The sequence below is a fragment of the Oncorhynchus keta genome, chromosome 12 (genome assembly GCF_023373465.1).
Source record: "Oncorhynchus keta strain PuntledgeMale-10-30-2019 chromosome 12, Oket_V2, whole genome shotgun sequence".
Classification (NCBI taxonomy): domain Eukaryota; kingdom Metazoa; phylum Chordata; class Actinopteri; order Salmoniformes; family Salmonidae; genus Oncorhynchus; species Oncorhynchus keta.
The window spans coordinates 37,691,382-37,712,806 of NC_068432.1; the positions used below are offsets into that span (position 1 = coordinate 37,691,382).

The 21,425-nt window shown below is 41.5% G+C and overlaps 1 protein-coding gene across 2 annotated transcripts; it reads left to right on the forward strand.

Annotated features, from left to right (window-relative positions):
- The first annotated feature begins 8,280 nt into the window (after nt 1-8,280).
- Nucleotides 8,281-20,859, forward strand: LOC118391452 (sulfate anion transporter 1-like). 2 transcript variants are annotated; one of them, XM_035782870.1, is made up of 3 exons: nt 8,281-8,377; nt 17,474-18,115; nt 18,606-20,859. In XM_035782870.1, exons 2-3 carry the CDS (start codon nt 17,531-17,533, stop codon nt 20,166-20,168), a joined length of 2,148 nt encoding a protein of 715 aa, XP_035638763.1. In that variant the 5' UTR covers nt 8,281-8,377; nt 17,474-17,530; the 3' UTR covers nt 20,169-20,859. The 2 variants fall into 2 exon arrangements, with proteins under 2 accessions (XP_035638763.1, XP_035638762.1); XM_035782869.2 differs by lacking the exon at nt 8,281-8,377 and adding an exon at nt 15,625-15,853.
- The last annotated feature ends 566 nt before the right edge of the window (nt 20,860-21,425 follow it).

The following is a 21,425-nucleotide window of genomic DNA, read 5'->3' on the forward strand; positions in this document are numbered from 1 at the left end:
AGAACAACAGCAAACGACCTTGTGAAGATGCTGGAGGAAACAGGTAAAAAAGTATCTATATCCACAGTAAAAACGAGTCCTATATCGACATAACCTGAAAGGCCGCTCAGCAAGGAAGAAGCCACTACCTCAAAACCGCCATAAAAACGCCAGACTACGGTTTGCAACTGCACATGGGGACAAAGATCGTACTTTTTGGAGAAATGTCCTCTGGTGTGATGAAAGAAAAATGGGACTGCTTGGCCATAATGACCATTGTTATGTTTGGAGGAAAAGGAGGAGGCTTGCCAGCCGATGAACACCATCCCAACCGTGAAGCATGGGGGTGGCATCATCATGTTGTGGTGGTGCTTTGCTGCAGCAGGGACTGGTGCACTTCACAAAATAGATGGCGTCATGGGGAAGGAAAATTATATGGATATATTGAAGCAACATCTCAAGACATCAGTCAGGAAGTTAAAGCTTGGTCGCAAATGGGTCCTCCAAATGGACAATGACCACAAGTATACTTCCAAAGTTGTGGCAAAATGGCCTAAGGACAACAAAGTCAAGATATTGGAGTGGCCATCACAAAGCCCTGACCTCAGACCTATAGAAAATGTGTGAGCAGAACTGATAAAGCATGTGTGCTCAAGGAAGCCTACAGACCTGACTCAGTTACACCAGCTCTGTCAGGAGGAATGGGCCAAAATTCAACCAACTTATTGTGGGAAGCTTGTGGAAGGCTACCTGAAATGTTTGCAACCAATGTAAACAATTTAAAGGCAATGCTACCAAATACCAATTGTGTGTATATAAACTTCTGACCCACTGGGAATAAACACTGAAAAAAATCATTCTCTCTACTATTATTCTGATATTTCACATTCTTAAAATAAACTGGTGATCCTAACTGACCTAAGACAGGGACTTTTTACTTTTTAAATGTCAGGAATTGTAAACTTGAAAACTTCAGAGATCAACTTTATGTAAACATTATTAAAGTGGCTTTTTATAAAAGTAACTAGAGATCCATTTATTAAAGTGGCTAATGATTTTAGTCTAATATATAATAAATAAATAATATATATGGGTCTATGTTCTATGTTGGCATTAAAATTAGTTAAGGATCGGACCCTTTTTTTTTCAATTCTTGCCTAAAATGGAATTCCCAAATCTAACTGCCTATAGGTCAGGCCCTGAAGCAAGGCTATGTAGTTTATTGATACCATTTGAAAAGAAACACTTTGAAGTTTGTGGAAAGGTGAAAGGAGTGTAGGAGAATATAACACATTAGATCTGGTAAAATAATAAATAAAAAGAATTGTACCGTCTTTGAAATGCAAGAGAAAGGCTATACTGTACTATTCCAGCCCAGGTGCTATTTGGATTTTGTGCACTAGGTGGCAGCTGTGTATGTGCAACGTTTTAGACTGATCCAAAAAACCATTGCATTTATATTCAGAACTTTGAATCGAGACTGCCCAAATGTGCCTAATCTGTTTATTAATAACTTTTCATGTTCAAAACAGTGTACTCTCCTCAAACAATAGCATGGTATTATTTCACTATAATAGCTACTGTAAATAGGACAGTGCAGTTAGATTAACAAGAATTTAAGCTTTCTGCCAATATCAGATATGCCTATGTCCTGGGAAATTTTGTTGTTACTTACAACCTCATGCTAATCTCATTAACCTAGATTAGCTCAACCATCCCGCAGGGGACCCACCGATCCTGGAGAAGATTTATAAATTTATTTAACAGTCTGATGACCTTGAGATAGAAGCAGTTTTTCAGTCTCTCGGTCCCAGCTTTGATGCACTTGTACTGACCTCATCTTCTGGATGGTAGCGGGGTGAACAGGCAGTGGCTCAGGTGGTTGTTGTGCTTGATGATCTTTTTGGCCTTCCTGTGACATCGGGTACTGTAGGTGTGTCCTGGAGGGCAGGTAGTTTGCCCCCCGGTGATGCATTATGCAGACCGCACCACCCTCTGGAGAGCCTTGCGGTTGAGGGCAGTGCAATTGCCGTACCAGGCGGTGACACAGCTCGACAGGATGCTCTCAATTGTGTGTCTGTTGTGAGGGTTTTAGGTGACAAGCCACATTTCTTCAGCCTCCTGAGGTTGAAGAGGCGCTATTGCGCCTTCTTGACCACACTGTCTGTGTGGGTGGACCATTTCAGTTTGTCCATGATGTGTATGCCGAAGGAACTTAAGTTGCAGAAACATTTCAAGGGTGATCATTGGAAACAGGATGCACCTGAACTCAATTTTGAGTCTCATAGCAAAGGGTCAGAATACTTACGTAAATAATGTATTTATATATTTTTTTATCTTTAATACATTTGCAAAAATTTCTAATAACCTGTTTTTGCTTTGTTATTATGGGGTATTCTGTGTTGCTGATTTATTTATTTTTTAAATCAATTTTAGAATAAGGCTGCAGCGTAACAAAATGTGGAAAAAGTCAAGGGGTCTGAATATTTCCGTAGGCACTTTATGTCCTAAATACAAAGTGTTATGTTTGGGACAAATCCAACGCAACACGTCACTGAGTACCACTCTTCATATCCAAGCATGGTGGTGGCTGCGTCATGTTATGGGTGTGTTTGTCATCGGCAAGGACTATGTTTTTTATGATCAAAAGAAACAGAATAGCGTCAAGCACTGGCAAACTCCAAGAGGAAATCCTGGTTCAGTCTGCTTTCCAACAGACACTGGGAGACAAATTCACCTTTCAGCAGGACAATAACCTAAAACACAAGGCCAATATATACACTGGAGTTGCTTACCAAGATGAAATTGAATGTTCCTGAGTGGCCAAGGTACAGTTTTGACTTAATCAGCTTTCAAATCTACGGCACGGCTTGAAAATGGCTGTCTAGCAATGATCAGCAACCAACTTGACAGAGCTTCAAGAATTTTTAAAATAATAATGTGTGAATATTGTACAAACCAGGACAAGTGTGCAAAGCTATTAGAGACGTACCCAGAAAGACTTTCAGCTGTAATTGCTGCCAAATGTGATTTTAAAATGTATTGACTCAGCGGTAACTACTTATGTACATGATACATTTCTGTATTTATTTTTCAGTAAACTTTTCAAAAAATATATTTTTACAGTTATTATGGGCTATTTTGTGTAGATGGGTGGAAAAAAATATTTGATCAATTTTGAATACATGCTGTAACACAACAAAATGTGGAATAAGTCAAGGGATATGAATACTTTCTGAAGACACTGTATATAGATATAGTAAACATTCACAAACACCTGTTGCATAAAACTGGACTCAGGGGTAGATGTAACATAATACATTTAAATCCGAGACACTCAAAATAGTGTGATATGTTACATTTCATATGGTATGTATTCACTTGTGACTGTCCATCATAAATCTTGTATGATATCTTACGAATTACAATTCATATGATATGAATTTCAATTAGCGCAATATGTCACTAACGGCAATTTCTTACAATATGTTTTGAATTTGAAAAATGTATGATATGTAACAAACTACAATTTGTAGCTCGGTGGCGAGGTGGTTAAACGTAATGTTTAGCAAGGCTAGGGCTTAGGGTTAGAGGTTAAGGTTATGGTTATGGTTATGGTTAAGGTTAGGAATTATGTTAAAGGGTTAACTTTAGGGTTAAGTGTTAGGTTAAAGATTTAAGTTTAGGGTTATTGTTAGGATTAGGAGTTAGGTTAAAGGGTTAAGGTAAGGATAAGCTAACATGCTAAGTAGTTTCAAAGAGCTGGCCTTTTTAATAACAGTGTAGCTAGTTTGTTTTGAGTCTATTGTGTTGTTGTTTTGTATTCCACTGGTCCAGATGGTCCCACTCACCAGTCCCTTAGACGCCAGATTGCTAATTAAAGCTTCTCCTCACAGAACCTCTTTGTAAGAGCCATAGTTAATAATATAAGTGGATTTACCTGCTCAGTTGTTCTCCTGTAGTCTGTGAACTGTGAATACTGGCAGACAGAGACTCCACTGGTCCAGGTCCAGTTAGGTCCACACTGGGTAATGCTAGGTCCAGACTAGGTCCACACTAGGTACAGCTAGGTCTACACTAGGTCCAGCTCTGTCCACACTAGGTACAGCTAGGTTCAGACTAGGTCTAACTAGGTCCACACTAGGTCCAGCTAGGACCAGACTAGATTCAGACTAGGTCCAGACAAGGTCCAGCTAGGTCCACACTAGGTCCACACTAGGTCCAGCTAGGTCCAGACTAGGTCCCGTCTAGGTCCAGACTGGGTCCAGCTAGGTCCAGACTAGGTCCAGAATAGGTCCAGCTAGGTCCACACTAGGTCCAGCTAGGTCCAGACTAGGTCCACACTAGGTCCAGACAGGTCCAGACTAGGTCCACACTAGGTCCAGACAAGGTCCACACTAGGTCCAGCTAGGTCCAGACTAGGTCCAGTCTAGGACAGTTCTGTAAGTCAGTTCTCTCTCACACCAGCTCAACGGCCTCAACTCCTGAATCATGAGACCACAGATATCCTATTAAATTATCAAGTTAGTTCTAATATGTAATTCTTTGTGTGAGCCTTCAAAGCCTTTACCCGGAAAGTCCCCATGTGAATATGGCCCACACAAAATGTGACTTTGTGTATTAACAGAATAGCTGAGTTGCAATAGGCTTATCAAGCTAGTTATTCAGGAACTGTTTTCTCCTGTTGGGTGGTCCTTTGCATGGGGTGATGTAAGTTTCCTTCAACAATCAGTCTTCCAGATAGACAGACACAGAACCTTGGTATAAAACCCCTTAGTAATAAAATGCAATTGCAGACAGAGATTCACATACAGAATACCTCAGTAGTCTATAGTAAAGATCTGTGTGGCGAAACAGGAGACAAAGCTCCTTATACTAGTGGTGTGAACAACCTACCCTCAATCATACCTTAACTTTGGATACAAAGTATCTAAGATGAGTAAAACATGTCTAGACTGTGGTTTCTCACTCTGCTATCTCGGCCTTGAGCCTGGGTGACAATCAGCAGGTTCAGACCATTCTCAGCCTGAGAACTAAAGCAGTACATCTCCATTTACCCAGTACTTTTCAGTCATTGCAAGCATACAAAGGTTATCACATATATACAGTAATCATGGCATTGACAAGTTCTTAACTTCCCTGCCTGGGCTGATTTTTTAATTGTACCTTTATTTAACTAGGCAAGTCAGTTAAGAACAAATTATTATTTACAATGGCAGCCTACACCGGCCAAAGCTGGACGACACTGGGCCAATTGTGCACCGCCCGATGGGACTACCAATCACAGCCCGTTCTGATACAGCCTGGATTTGAACCAGGGTGTCTGTAGTGACACCTCAAGCACTGAGATGCAGTGCCTTAGACCGCTGTGCCACTGATGAGACAGTGGATAACGCAGTCAGATGGAACAGAGTAAATATGCATTTTAACATCATAGATTTAGCCGGATGTAACTTGTGGAATAGACACCAGCTGGAATGTGCTTTTCACCTATCAGCATTCAGGATTAGACCCACCCATTGTATAAAAAGCTATATTTAAACCATGATCACCCACTGAGAAATACTGTAGTTATTTCATGAGAATGAATAGATAAAGTAAACATTCACAAATACCTGTTGCATCAACCTGGACTCAGGGGTAGATGTAACACAGTAAATGTAAATCTGGCACACTCAAATTGTTATGATTTGTATGATGTGTTACGAATTTGCAAAACATATGATATGCAGCAAATGTGTAGCTATGTGTCTAATGTTAGCTAGGCTAGGAGTTAGGGTTAAGCATTAAGGTTAGGGCTAGGGTTAAGGTCAGGGTTAAGGTTAAGGTTAGGGTTAGGAGTTAGGTCAAAGGGTTAAGGTTGGGGTTAGAGGGTTAGCTATCATGCTAAGTAGTTGCAAAATTGCTAATTAGCTAAAATTGTAATGTTGTCTGTGATGACATTTTATCACGCAAACTTTGGGTTTGCTTAGACATTCACGTTAACACGCTACCATCCACCCCGACCAACTGCCTATTAACCTGAAATGTATAACATATTTGTATGTTATTGTAATTTGTAACATATCATACAAGATGTATGATGAACATTCACAAATGAAAACATACTATATGAAATGTATGTGTCATATTAATTTGAGTGTCCTCGATTTACATTTACTATGTTATGTCTAGTCTATGAGAACAGGCTGGTTTCATTGCCATGCAGTTTCCTTTGCCTTTTCTAACTTCCTTTCTGTACTATTCAACAGTGGTGATTGTGGCATGGTGAGAACTCAAGATAGGAGATTGTTCCCTCTAGTGGCACATGGTATTTTTAATTTGGCCTAACAGAGACAAAAGAAAAAGCAAGACACTCAACCTTAACCCACATTTTTTCTGATCGCTTATTTGATTTATTATACTTTTCTTGATGCTTAGGTTGTTACGAGTGTACTGATATAAGTCCCAGAAACTTTAAGAAAAAACACTTCATACAGGAGTAGTGCCTGTTGTTCACACACGCTAGAATGACCCACCTGATCTTGCCTCCTCCCATCGCCTTCCATTTTTGAATAATTGTTCAAGCGGCCACTTGAGTATCTGGTCAATATAATGGATAATCTGCGGGCACACAGTTGCCCAGAGCAAGCTGTTCCCTTCCTCGCTTGAGCATGCCAGATATTCTGTAGGAACCGTGAGCTCATGAGGAGAGCATGCTGACACACTAGAGGGAACGCCCACTTACACAGATCATTTTTTCTATGGTAAACAGCCCGAGTAAACTATCTTATTTATCCACCATCATTAGTGCTACCACACGCATGAGGAAGAGTGATGATTATGCAATGATTAGGGATTTATTTGTATCTTTATGGTACCTCAAATCTGTATGGTATGCATTATTTTTCCCTCAACAACTGTTCGCCCCCCGTCCTAAAAAGACAAAAACAGAAAGTAATTGGTGACCGATTAAGAAACAAAAAACGTATGGACTTTATAGTGAACTTAGTGTGACTCAGCATTATAGCCAGACCTAGATGTAAAAACACATTATTCTATGGTTACAATATAACCCAAAGGACTTTACAACAACAATAACTAGACAACAATGACTGGGGAACTTTGATCTGGAAACAAAGCTTACTTTTTCATGACACAAATTGCCTTTTAGAAAATGTAATTTTAAGCAAGCCAAAGTATGTTTTGCAACTACATATTGCTCTTATTATTTTGAAACCATCCGTCTTGTCAGGATCAAAGGGGGAATGTTCAACATTGCTGCTCAAGCTAAGCTCTGATTCTACTCATTCTAAGCCATAGGCAGAATTCTATCGCATTCATGACTACCTTCGTTGCTGGAAATAAAAGTAGACTACAGGCTTTGTTTACCGGCAATATCTTTCAGATATATAGAAAAGGCAGCGAAAAGTTGGCGGCATGGTAAAGTTTGTGGCTAAACATCTTGGTATGTAAGGGGTATTAGTTAGAGTGGATCTCAAGGTCAAAAGTGTATCTGCTGTAAACCTGGATGTTCAGATGGATGAGATGGTTACCAATAGGTCACTTTTCCAAGCTCGCTAACTAATCCTATTCAAACATTTACATGTTGATACAAAAAACAGTTTACTCTCTTCAAAGGAAGTTAATGTGTAAAGGACCTTTAATTACTCTCACACCTGGGGTTGCAAAAATTCTGGGTACGTTCAAAAACTTTTGCCAAAATACCGGCTGTATGATTGCCGGAATCAGCAGGGAATAAGCAGGAAATCCGTTAACCTTCAACCAGGATTTCTGGAAAACCAGGGAATTTATTAAAAGCCCAGAATTTTGCAACCTTACTTACACAAGATGTTCCATGTATGTAAGAATGAACTGGCATAACAAAAATCCTCTCTGTATAGCCAGTACTGCAAAAAGAACCCAACAATAGAATAGAACACCTACATATTGTTGCTGAGGTAGGCTACCCGGGGAGATAATAAAGCACTTGACAGTGACACATTTTACAAAGTAACAGTGCTAGTGATGTGACAATGTCCTAGAGAAAGCATTATATATTTGGCAAGCTATATAACACGTACAACACAGTTCATGATCATTCTGTTACTTCGAGAGAGACTGTTCATTCCCTCCACCCCCTCACACAGACTCTCAGTCCCATCAGTGAATGGATGCCTCTGTCTCCATGGTAACAACCCATCCCACACAACCCATCCCCTGTCCCCTCCTCTCTCGCTCTGTGATTGGAGGATTAGATGAGTGGTGCCTGGATGAGAATGAGGCTGCTATTCCCATCATGCTTTGCTCCATCCGGTTGTACGGAATCAGGCCTGTGGGTGTGCGCACAGTGAAGATCTCAGAAGAGGAGGCATGGCTACTGTGTCCTCTCACAAGCCTTCACATTCCTTATGTCAGGGTGAGTCTCCTTTCCTTGTTCACAATGTTGGCTCTGTCTCTGTGCAGCCACAGATGGACCCCTGCAGAGGGGCTTTGTAGCTAAAACAGATACATGTCTAGACTGAGAATGAATAGTACATCAGAGAACACCCCGACTCTGATGTATTTGCAGAGACAGAGCTTTAATCCTCTCAGATCTGTTACGTATAGTGCGCCTTCTACAGTACATACTTACACATTTACAAAACAAGGTATTGCCTTATTTATTTATGTGTTTTATAATAACGTCCTCATTTCAATATTAACTTGAAAGGTAAATGTTTCAGCAGCATGGTGTATTCCTCTCTGCATGTTTTTCACAGATACAGGTTCTTCAAGAGGTATATTCAGTCTGGAATGCATTGTATATAAACTGATGATGAACTGTATTGTGTTGCACATTGTTACACTTAAACAACAATGAGCGACCCCTCCCTTTACAGATTACAGTAATTTAGTACCATTACTCTACTGAAGCCCGTTACTCTGTTGGAGAGGGGTCTGTTGAATGCCACTTCTTCAGCCCACCAACATTAGTGCCATTCACTATGAAACACAGCCACACAAAGCAATTGTTACTACTACGGGACCAAGGCACTGAAGGAAAAAACAGACAATCCAATGACTCTCAATTCCATTTATATTTGTGAAAATGTACATAAATTCATGAGGTAGAAAGAACCAATATCACCAAGCACCCCTATTTGGAATAACCCTACCTTCCCTCCAGCATTTAATGATAACACCCTTAAGTCCTGGTTCCAAAGTGGCATCATTCATTTTGAACATGTGTCCTATGAAGGATCTCTATTGTCATTCATTCAATTACAAGAAAGATTTGGATTGTCCAAGGCCGATTTCTTTACGTTCTTACAACTCAGAAATCTTATTTGTATTTATATTTGTACTTATTAGGGATTCCCATTCTTCCTGGGGTCCAAACATATTAAAACACTTACATTATATATAAAACAAAAGATGAAACAGTACATCATATAAACATCCTTACACTACTACATACCGGTCAAAAGTTTAGACACACCTACTCACTCAAGGGTTTTTCTTTATTTTGACTATTTTCAACCTTGTAGAATAATAGTGAAGACATCAAAACTATGAAATAACATATGGAAACATGTAGTAACCAAAAAAAGTGTTCAACAAATCAAAAAAATATATATATTTGAGATTCTTCAAATAGCCACACTTTACCTTGATGACACAATCTTGGCATTCTCTCAACCATCTTCATGAGGTCGTCACCTGGAATGCATTTCAATTAACAGGTGTGCCTTGTTAAAAGTTCATTTGTGGATTTTTTCCCCTTCTTAATGCAATAAAGCCAATCAGTTGTGTTGTGACAAGGTGGGGTGGTATACAGAAGACAGCCTTATTAAGTAAAAGACCAAGTCCACATTATGGCAAGAACAGCTCAAATAAGCAAAGAGAAACAACATTCCATCATTACTTTAAGACATAAAGGTCAGTCAATACGTAACATTTCAAGAACTTTGAAAGTTTCTTCAAGTGCAGTCGCAAAAACCATCAGCGCTATGATGACTGGCTCTCATGAGGACCGCCACAGGAATGGAAGACCCAGAGTTACCTCTGCTGCAGAGGATAAGTTCATTAGAGTTACCAGCCTCAGAATTCACAGCCCAAATAAATGCTTCACAGAGTTCAAGTAACAGACGCGTCTCAACATCAACTGTTCAGAGGAGACTGTGTGAATCAGGACTTCATGGTTGAATTGCTGCAAAGAAGCCACAACTAAAGGACACCAATAAGAAGAAGATACTTGCTTTGGCCAAGAAACACAAGCAATGGACATTAGACCGGTGGAAATTTGTCCTTTGGTCTGGAGTCTATATTGGAGATTTGTGTGTTTTTGTGTGTGAACGGATGATCTCCGCATGTGTATTTACCACCGTAAAGCATGGAGGAGGAGGTGTTATGGTTTGTTGGTGCTTTTCTAGTGACACTGTTGGTGATTTATTTAGAATTCAAGGTCCACTTTACCAGCATGGCTACCACAGCATCCTGCAGCGATACGCCATCCCATCTGGTTTGGGCTTAGAGGGACTATCATTTGTTTCTCAACAAGAGAAACACCTCCAGGCTGTGTAAGGGCTATTTTACCAAGAAGGAGAGTGTTGGAGTGCTGCATCAGATGACCTGGCCTCCACAATCCCCCGACCTCAACCAAACTGAGATGGTTTGGGATGAGGCTTAGGAAGGAAACCAAAAAATAGAACATTTCCATCCCAAATTACAACATTTTCCGTCAAGACAGAACTGCTGAAGGGGGTGGAATTACAATCTACTGTATAGATAGCCTGCAGAGTTCTGTCATACTATCCAGGTCTATGCCCAAACAATTTGAGCTTCTACTTTTAAAGATCCATCTCTCTAGAAATAAGTCCCTTACTGTTGTCGCTTGTTATAGATCCCCCTCAGTTCCCAGCTGTACCCTGGACACCATATGTGAATTGATAGCCCCCCATCCATCGTCAGATGTTCGTACTGCTAGGTGACCTAAATTGGGATATGCTTAACACCCCGGCCGTCCTACAATCTAAGCTAGATGCCCTCAATCTCACACAAATTATCAAGGAACCTACCAGGTACAACCCCAAATCCGTAAACATGGGCACCCTCATAGATATCATCCTGACTAACTTGCCCTCTAAATTCACCTCTGCTGTTTTCAACCAGGATCTCAGTGATCACTGCCTCATTGCCTGCATCGGTTATGGGTCCGCGGTCAAACAACCACCCCTCATTACCGTCAAACGCTCCCTAAAACACTTCTGCGAGCAGCCCCTTTTAATCGACCTGGCCCGGGTATCGTGGAAGGATATTGACCTCATCCCGTCAGTAGAGGATGCCTGGTTCTTCTTTAAAAGTGCTTTCCTCACCATCTTAAATAAGCATGCCCCTTTCATAAAAAAAATGAATTAAGAACAGATATAACCCTTGGTTCACTCCAGACTTGACTGCCCTTGACCAGCACAAAAACACCCTGACACCGTAAAGTCCATGGAGAATAAGAGTACCTCCTCCCAGCCTCCCACTGCACTTAGACTAGGAAACACTGTCACCACTGATAAATCCACGATAATCGAGAATTTCAAGAAGCATTCCTCTACAGCTGGCCATGCTTTCCACCTGGTTATCCCCCCCCGCTTCTCCATCACCCATATCCAGACAGCTGATGTCCTGAAAGAGCTGAAACATCTGGATCCCTACATATCAGCTGGGCTAGACAATCTGGACCCTCTCTTCCTAAAAGTATCTGCTGCCATTGTTGCAACCCCTATTACTAGTCTGTTCAACCTCTCTTTCGTATCGTCTGAGATTCCTAAAGATTGGAAAGTGGCCGTGGTCATGCCCCTCTTCAAAGGGGGAGACACTCTAGACCCAAACTGTTACAGACCTATATCCATCCTGCCCTGCCTTTCTAAAGTCTTTGAAAGCCAAGTTAACAAAGATCAATCCGTTCAAATCAAACAAAGATCAGTTCGAATCCCACCATACCGTCTCCGCTATGCAATCTGGTTCCCGAGCTGGTCACAGGTGCACCTCAGCCACGCTCAGGGTCCGAAACAATATCATATCCGCCATCAATAAAAGACAGTACTGTGCAGCCGCCTTCTTCGACCTAGCCAAGGCTTGACACTGTCAATCACAGTATTCTTATCGGCAGACTCAACAGTCTTAGTTTCTCTAATGACTGCCTCGCCTGCTTAACTAACTAGTTCCCAGATAGAGTTCAGAGTGTTAAATCAGAGGGCCTGTTGTCCGGACCCCTGGCAGTCTCTATGGGGGTGCCACAGGGTTCAATTCTCGGGCTGACTCTTTTCTCTGTATATATCAATGATGTCGCTCTTGCTGCCGGGTGATTGTTTTATCCACCTCTATGCAGATGACCCCATTCTGTATACATCTGGCCCTTCTTTGGACACTGTTTTAACAAACTTCCAAACAAGCTTCAACGCCATACAACACTCCTTCCGTGGCCTCCAACTGCTCTTAAATGCTAGTAAAACAAAATGCATGCTCTTCACCCGATCTCTGCCCACACCCACCCGCCCGACTAGCATCACTACTCTGGACGGTTCTGACTTAGAATATGTGGACAACTATAAATACCTAGGTGTCTGGCTAGACTGTAAACTCTCCTTCCAGACTCACATTAAGCATCTCCAATCCAAAGTTAAATCTAGAATTGACTTCCTTTTTCGCAACTAAGCCTCCTTCACTCGTGCTGCCAAACATACCCTCGTAAAACTGACCGTCCTACCGATCCTTGACTTCGGCGATGTCATTTACAAAATAGCCTCCAACACTCTACTCAGCGAATTGGATTCAGTCATATTCGTCGCCAAACCCACTGGCTCCAGGTCATCTACAAGTCTTTGCTAGGTAAGGCTCCACCTTATCACAGCTCACTGGTTACAATAGCAGCACCCACCCGTAGTAAACGCTCCAGTAGGTATATTTCACTTGTCATCCCCAAAGCCAACACCCCCTTTGGCCGCCTTTCCTTCCAGTTATTTGCTGCCAATGACTGGAACGAATTGCAAAAATCAATGAAGTTGGAGACCTATATCTCCCTCACTAACTTTAAATGCCAGCTGTCAGAGCAGCTTACCGATCGCTGCAGCTGTACACAGCCCATTTGTAAATAGCCCATCCAACCAACTAGCTACCTCATCCCCATATTTGTTTTTGTTTTTCTGCTCTTTTGCACACCAGTATTTCTACTTGCACATCCTCATCAGCACATAAATCACTCCAGTGTAGATTGCTAAATTGTAATTACTTTGCCACTATTGGCCTATTTATTGCCTTACCTCCTTACTTCATTTGCACACACAGTATACATATTTTTCTATTGTGTTATTGACTGTATGTTTGTTTATCCCATATATAAATCTGTGTTGTTTATGTCGCACTGCTTTGCTTTATCTTGGCCAGGTCGCAGTTGTAAATGAGAACTTTTTCTCAACTGGCCTACCTGGTTAAATAAAGGGGAAATACATTTTTTTTATGTTGGACCGCAGAGTGAAGGAAAAGCAGCCAACAAGTGCCCAGCATATCTGGGAACTCCTTCAAGACTGTTGGAAAAGCATTCCAGGTGAAGCTGGTTGAGAGACTGTCAAGAGTGTGCAAAGCTGTCATCAAGGCAAAGGGTGGCTATTTGAAGAATCTCAAATCTCAAATATATTTTGATTTGTTTAACACTTTTTTGGTTACTATATGATTCCATATGTGTTATTTCATAGTTTTGATGTCTTCACTATTATTATACAATGTAGAAAATAGTTTTTAAAAAACGAAATACTTGAATGAGTAGGTGTTCTAAAATGTTTGACCGGTAGTGTATCTATAATACAAAATGTTTGATACCACCATACAACAATATCACAATGTGTGCATATGCATGTGTCTGTACCTTTGTGTGTGTTACTTCACTGTCTCCATTGTTCCATAAGGTGTATTTTTACCAGTTTTTTAAATCTGATTCTACGTGGAATAGAGTTCCATGTAGTCATGGCTCTATGTAGTACTGTGCGCCTCCCATAGTCCATTCTGGACTTGTGGACTGTGAAGAGACCTCTGGTGGCATGTCTTGTGGGGTATGCATGGGTGTCCGAGCTGTGTGCAAGTATTTTAAACAGACAGCTCGGTACATTCTGCTTGTCAACACCTCTTAAATAAACAAGTATTAACTTGCTTCAACGGAATCTGGATGAACCTAAGGCATCTTCCATAGAAAAAATACTGAAAGAGGCTGCTACGCCAAAAAAGTTGATTGCCAAGTTTTTCAAGGGTTGTTTGAAACTCTACCTGGTGGTTCAGAACCTAAAAGGAAAAAACGGGAATCAGATCTAAAGGAAGAATTTGGGGGGAACCATTGGTCACAGATATCGAATTGCTGGAGAGAAAAAAATTTAGCCATCAATTGGAAATCCTCATATCCGCCCTCAATAACAAACTAGAGGACTGAAATATCTAGCTACATCCCATTAGACATTACAAAATCAAACATAAACCAGACACATTTGAATGTTTTCTATAGTGCCTGTTTCATTGAGTTTTTTGTGTTGTGTTATACAGTATGTGTTGTATGTAATAATAACAAATGTAAACAAACAACATAGACAAAAATAGCTTTTTGCTAAAAATATATTCCGCAATAAAGGATTTTGCTAGGACTGTCTGGGAGTAGTCTGAGTTGGGAGGGGAAAACTGAAAACTAGCTGTTATTGGCAAAGAGGTTCGGAACTCTCTTTGTTTTTGGTCTATTAACCAATTTACCCCCTGGTGATGTCACCAGGCAAGCAGAAACTCCCGCCCATGCAAACCTGCTGATTAGAAGGTCCTTTGTAGATTTAATTTTCAACCAGCAACTGTCAGGAAATAACACTGATCAAATTTGTTCACACTTTTACAGCATTAGTTTCCTCAGCTGTTGTACAATATGATACAAAACAAAGGAACAACTGAATTTTGACTGCACTAAGTCTTTGACATAGCTAGAAACCAGAAACACAACACATATTTTAGTAGTCCATCAATGATGACTAATATGCAAAGCAGAAGTAAAAAATAATGTACGTGAATACAGGCCTTACTAAGTAAGCGCACCTTTCTGATTCAGTGTGGTTGGGTTAAATGCGGAAGACACATTTCAGTTGAAGGCATTCAGCAACTGACTTGGTAGCTTCTGGAAACAGGACATTCTGTCTAATTAAAAAAGTCTGGTTCTGAAAAGCATGTGCATTTGTTTTTTCATTTCCATATTTGTCACATATATTATGTAAATGAATGCAATACATTGATAAACTGAGAGCAGGGATCGGTAACCTGGTGTCCAGGCAATAGTGAATGAAGCCCCAATCTGTGGTAAGGCATCCATACCAGGCTATGGTATCAACTGGAACTATGTGAACAGTTTGGCTTTTGCAATTTGTGACCCTTCTTCAATTTCAGTTGGACAACCAGATCTCAGGTTAAGTCTGAATAGTAACACTGTAGAAGATAAGCCACACCAGCCAGTAAACGATTGACTTATGTTACCCTATTGCCCTGATCTTGACTCAATGAGACAGTGCCCCCCTCCCCATGATAATGATCAGTGTAAGGCAAAGGGTTGCCCTTATCTTCATTCTCATCCAACATAAATTTGCCACAGAAACCGGTTTGTCAGTCTCCTCAGGGGGAAGTGAGCGAGGTGCATGTATGACACTGCCAGAGAGACAGTGGAGACGGGGGAGACAAAAGTAGAGAGAGAGAGAGCGAGCGAGCGTGTGACACGTTGGCTTTAAGTGTGAGGGACAGTACAGATAGCGGTGATTATTTTCAGGTATACCTGAAGATACATGTACCTGACTATAAAACTAAGACACCCAGTTTGCATTCCTCTTTGGGTTGGCAGAACACAGTGTGGGTGAGTTATTGTTTTACCTCAGCCTGAACGTTGCTAAAAGAACAAGTAGCCTAACTTTGTAACCTACAGTATGCATGCCATATCATGCATTTAGATGTTTTAATACAGGTATAAAATATCATTTAGAGGAGAGAGTGTTAAAAATAGTGTTCAAATCTGGAGTGTCTACCAATGAGATTTTTTACCTTAAATATCTCTTACTATTTGAGTCCCCTTAGTGCAGTTATTGCTGTACATGGGGGGTGGGTGTTGACTTTGGCAACACAGAGTAAAAGCAGGAATCAAAGCCCATTAGACAGTTGTAATGAGGTTAGGATGAGACACAATGATGACTTGATCTTCTGTGCTACTGTAAGGGATTATCATCCTAGTTATCATATACTGCATCGTTTAGTGCTTCTGAAGACATGATGAGACATGAACGGCTCTATGGTGAATGTCTGTATTACCCATTCATCTCAATCTAGGGATGTTCAGACTGTCCACAGCGGGAAATGGAGTCATTTTTTGTTTTTTTCACTGATATCATTAGAGGCATGCTTTGATACTTTCCGGTTAGGTCCCATTTAAGATATATTGGGGTTTTATATGATAATCATTATTATTATAATAACATATTTTATTTTGAACCCTTTTCAAGACACCCAGTCACTTTACATACACAAGCTAATCAGCAGGATACAAAGTAATATAATCACACATTAAAATAAGCAAATGCAAAAATACATATAGTGCCGTGAAAATGTATTTTCCCCTTTCAGATTTTCTCTATTTTTGCATATTTTTACACTGAACGTTGTCATCTTTTAAAAAAACCGACTAATATTAGATAAAGGGAACCTGAATGAACAACAAACACAACATTTTGATACGTATTTAATTTATTTAATTTGGGGATGCTTTGCTGCCTCAGGACCTGGACGACTTGCCACCATTGAAGGAACCATGAATTCTGCTCTGTATCAGAGAATTCTAAAGGACAATGTCATGCCATCCGTCAGTGGGCTGAAACTAAAGCGCAGCTGGGTCATGCTGCAAGACATTGATACAAAACACACAAGCTAGACTACATCAGAATGTCTGAAAAGCAACACATTTAACGTTTTGGAACGGCCTTGTCAAAGTCCAGAAAATCAGAAAGTGGAAAAATATTTATTCATGGCACTGTATATGGACTGTCAATACATTGTCTGTGTTTGTCTTTGGATTGAGGGGCAATCTGAGATGGGTTGACAGATATGGTCCTTGGGTAAGTTTTTCCATTGCCACTGTGCTGAACATAGCTGTGCAATATTGAACTGGATGTGGGAGCACATCAACAGCAGGCTCTATGAGAATAGTCTAACTTATCTCTCATATATAATGACATGTTTATTGCTTTTCAATCTATTCATGTTATCCATACCGTGAAGCTATTTTCACTAAATCACAATTTCATCGATCTACACTACCCATCAAAGTTTAACTAGCAGACTATGTGAGTGATGTAACACCCCTTGAATTCCAATGCTAGCTTGGAAGTTGCTGTGTTTAATCATTGTTTTCTTTCAGGGAGGAAACACTATCTAATAATCAAAGAGTATCATGATGAGTGAAGGTTCTCTGTCTGATTCATTCCAGGAGCACGGTTAAGCGCCACACCAAGACCACCACCACAACCTACCCCTTCCAGAGGCCATGGAGGAAGCCAAGGTCACAGAAGTTCCCCACCTGGAGAGGAGGGTCAGGAAGCGGAAAGAGCCCATGGCCATCCTGAAGACCAAGCTGAGCCGTAGCCTGTCCTGCTCCATGCCCAGGGTCAAGACAACCCTGACTGGATTATTCCCTGTGGTGCTCTGGCTGCCCAGGTACAAGCTGAAAGAGTATATCTGGGGTGATCTAATGTCGGGCCTCGTCATAGGCATCATCCTGGTCCCTCAGGCCATCGCCTACTGTCTGCTGGCAGGAGTAGACCCCATCTATGGCCTCTACACTTCCTTCTTCGCCAACATCATCTACTTCTTCATGGGGACCTCCAGGCACGTGTCTGTGGGCATATTCAGTCTGATGAGCCTTATGGTGGGCCAAGTGGTGGACAGAGAGGTGTATATGGCAGGGTTCGATTTGGATGACACCAAAGCAGATGGAATCTTGAATGTGACAGTTGAGTCAGACAGCTCAGCCGTCAACCTGACCATGGGGGCCTTCGGCATGGAATGTGGGAAAGAATGTTATGCCATCAGTATCGCAGCAGCCATGACATTTTTGGTTGGGATTTACCAGGTACATTTTCAACTCAACCACTCTGATTCATCACTCTCAAAACTGCTTTGAAGATTTTGTGAAAAAGATGTAACAATTACTCCTGAAATTATTTTACTTAATTAAACACTGATGTCATAAACATTGTAGATCCCCTACAGATGTAGGATCTTAATATGAACCATATTTCTACAGCAGAAAATAAATCCTGCAGCAACAGGAAATTATGTAGATTATAATTCATGGGAATTTATTGTAGGTGTTGATACATTTATCATTAGGGCAAATCACGTCTGACATTTTTAAGTGGAAATTATGAACTTTAGAAGCCTTTTTAAGCCTTGAATACGGTACAAGTTTGAATTTCCTGCTGTACAGGAAAGTTTTCGCCAGTAAACGAGTGATCAAATGAAGATCCTACATCTGTACATCAAAGATGACTGTGCTGAATTTATTGACCTTCAAAATAGATTAAATGAACTATCTGATAAAAATGGTTGTCTCCTTCCAGGTATTGATGGCTGTGTTTAGACTGGGCTTTGTCTCCGTCTATCTCTCTGCCCCCATGCTGGACGGCTTCGCCACTGGCGCCTCGTTCACCATCCTCACCGTCCAAGCCAAGTACCTCCTGGGGCTCAAGATCCCTCGCCACCAGGGCTATGGAACAGTGGTGGTCACCTGGATCAACATCTTAAGCAACATCCAGAATACCAACTACTGTGACCTGATCACCAGTGCCATCTGCATCTCCGTCCTGGTGGCGGGGAAGGAGCTCCAAGAGCGCTTCAAGGACCGTCTTAAGATCCCCCTGCCCACAGAGCTGGTGGTGGTGGCGATCGCCACACTGGCGTCCCACTTTGGAGACTTTCATAGACGGTATGACTCCAATGTCTCTGGGGCTATCCCCACAGGCTTCATCCCCCCTAAGGTGCCCAGTTTTGGGTTGATGCCCAGGGTGGCCTTCGACGCCATCCCACTGGCTGTGATCAGCTTTGCCTTCACGGTTTCCCTCTCGGAGATGTTTGCCAAGAAGAACGGCTACACCGTTCGCCCCAACCAGGAGATGATGGCCATTGCTTTCTGTAACATCATCCCTTCTTTCTTCCACTGTTTTACCACCAGCGCTGCCCTGGCTAAGACTATGGTGAAAGACTCCACGGGCTGCCAGACTCAGGTCTCCAGCATTGTGAGTGCCTTCGTCGTTCTCCTGGTCCTACTCTTCTTTGCCCCCCTCTTTTACTCCCTCCAGAAGTGCGTCCTGGCCTGTATCATCATCGTCAGCCTGAGGGGTGCGCTCCGTAAATTCAGAGACGTGCCCAGTAAGTGGCGCATCAGTAAGATGGACGCAGTTGTCTGGATGGTGACGATGAGTGCCTCAGCTCTGATCAGTGTGGAGATGGGGCTGGTGGTTGGGGTAGTTTTCTCTATGCTCTGTATCATCGTCCAGACCCAGAAGCCCAAGGTTTCTCTGCTGGGACAGATCCATGACACTGCCCACTACGAGGATATGGAGGAGTATGAAAACCTCATGTCTCTCCCTAAAGTAAAGATATTCCGTTTCCAGGCCCCGCTGTACTATGCAAACAATGACTTCTTCCTGAAGTCCCTGTACAAAGCCGTGGGCTTGGCACCCTTCCTGGAGATGACCAGGAGGAGGAAAGCAGAGAAAAAAGGGGAAACACTGGCAGCGAAGGAGGCTGGGAGAGCCGACAAGACTAATGGAGAGGTAAAGGTAGGGCTGGGTTCCAGAGAATTTGACTTACATACGATCATCCTAGACTGCTCTGCCATGCCCTTCATAGACTCAACAGGAATGCAAACCTTCAAAGGGATCCTTAAAGACTATAAGGAGGTGGGTGTCACGGTGCTGCTAGCGAGCTGCAACACCACGGTCATAGATTCTCTCAGTCAAGGCTCTTTCTTTGGGAAGGCTGACAAAGACATGGAAAACTTGTCATTTTACACTGTACATGCTGCAGTTCGATTTGCCAATGACAGGGCAGCTTCTACATCAGAACTCTCCAACCCTGTTTCTCGAGAGCTACCGTCCTGTAGGTTTTCGATCCAACCCTAATCTAGCACAGTTGTTAGTTGATAAACTGAGTCAAGTTAGTTAAAACTGGGGTTGGAGTAAAAACCTACAGGAGGCTAGCTCTCTAGGAACAGAGTTGGAGAACCCTGATCTACATCCATTGGTGACGCACAGAAAGGTTGGAGGCACCTTCATTGGGGAGGACAGACTCGTGGTAATGTCTGGAGCGGAATCAGTGGAATGCGACCAAATAGTTAACAGTATAGGAACCTATTGAACTTTTCAACAACAAAATATTCCCTTAATGTTATACTTGAATTATAAGACAAGCAAGCTTTTGTACAGTGATGACCATGTGTCAGTGATACTGTTAATGCGCTGGATGTTTTATAGGGGATTTATGATTGACCATCCAATTAATAATCAAGGGAGTATCAATATATTTTATGTTACATTTTGAGTTTGGCCAGGACAGATTCACCGTAACATAGTACATTTCGACTTCACAATTTATTTTCTAAAACACAACCTATGGTTAGTAATCCAATATGTTACCTCAAGATGTACAATATTAGTTGACTTTTCAGATTAACTTTTGAAGTTTGGAATCTCAAAAATTAATTAAATTCCCATTTAATATTTCTTAAAATCTGTACATTTGAGTTACCAAAAGGAACAATAATTTTGTATATTTATACAGTATCTGGAAATCCATGGTTTAATAAACTATTACAATACATTGTGTAATTTAAATGACTAATGATTTTGAAACTGTGAAGTTATAATGAATGCCATTTTCAGCACGCAGTGTGTCAATTATTAACTAGCAAACATGGAGCATTGGACAACACTTCGTCTGTGCTCAGCCATATACAGCTTAGGCCTACTACTTTGTTTGATCATTTCATCATTTGTTCCATCGGTATGACATTTTTAAAATGTTTATTTAGCATTTATTTAACTAGTCGTCAGTTAGGAACAAATTCTTATTTACAATAACGGCCTACCCCGGCCAAACTCTAACCCGGACGACGCTGGGCAAATTGTGCCCCGCCCTATGGGACTCCCAATCACGGCCGGTTGTGATACAGCCTGGAATCGAACCAGGGGCTGTAGTGCTGCCTCTCGCACTGAGATGCAGTACCTTAGACCCTTAGACTGATTGGGTGCCCCCAAGTGGCATGTATTACGGTGACTTTTCCTATTACAGGTTCAAACATATGTCCAGACTATTACAGACATTCATTGCAATTTGATCTAACTGTTTATTGAAAATGTATTGAATGCACTGTCTAACGT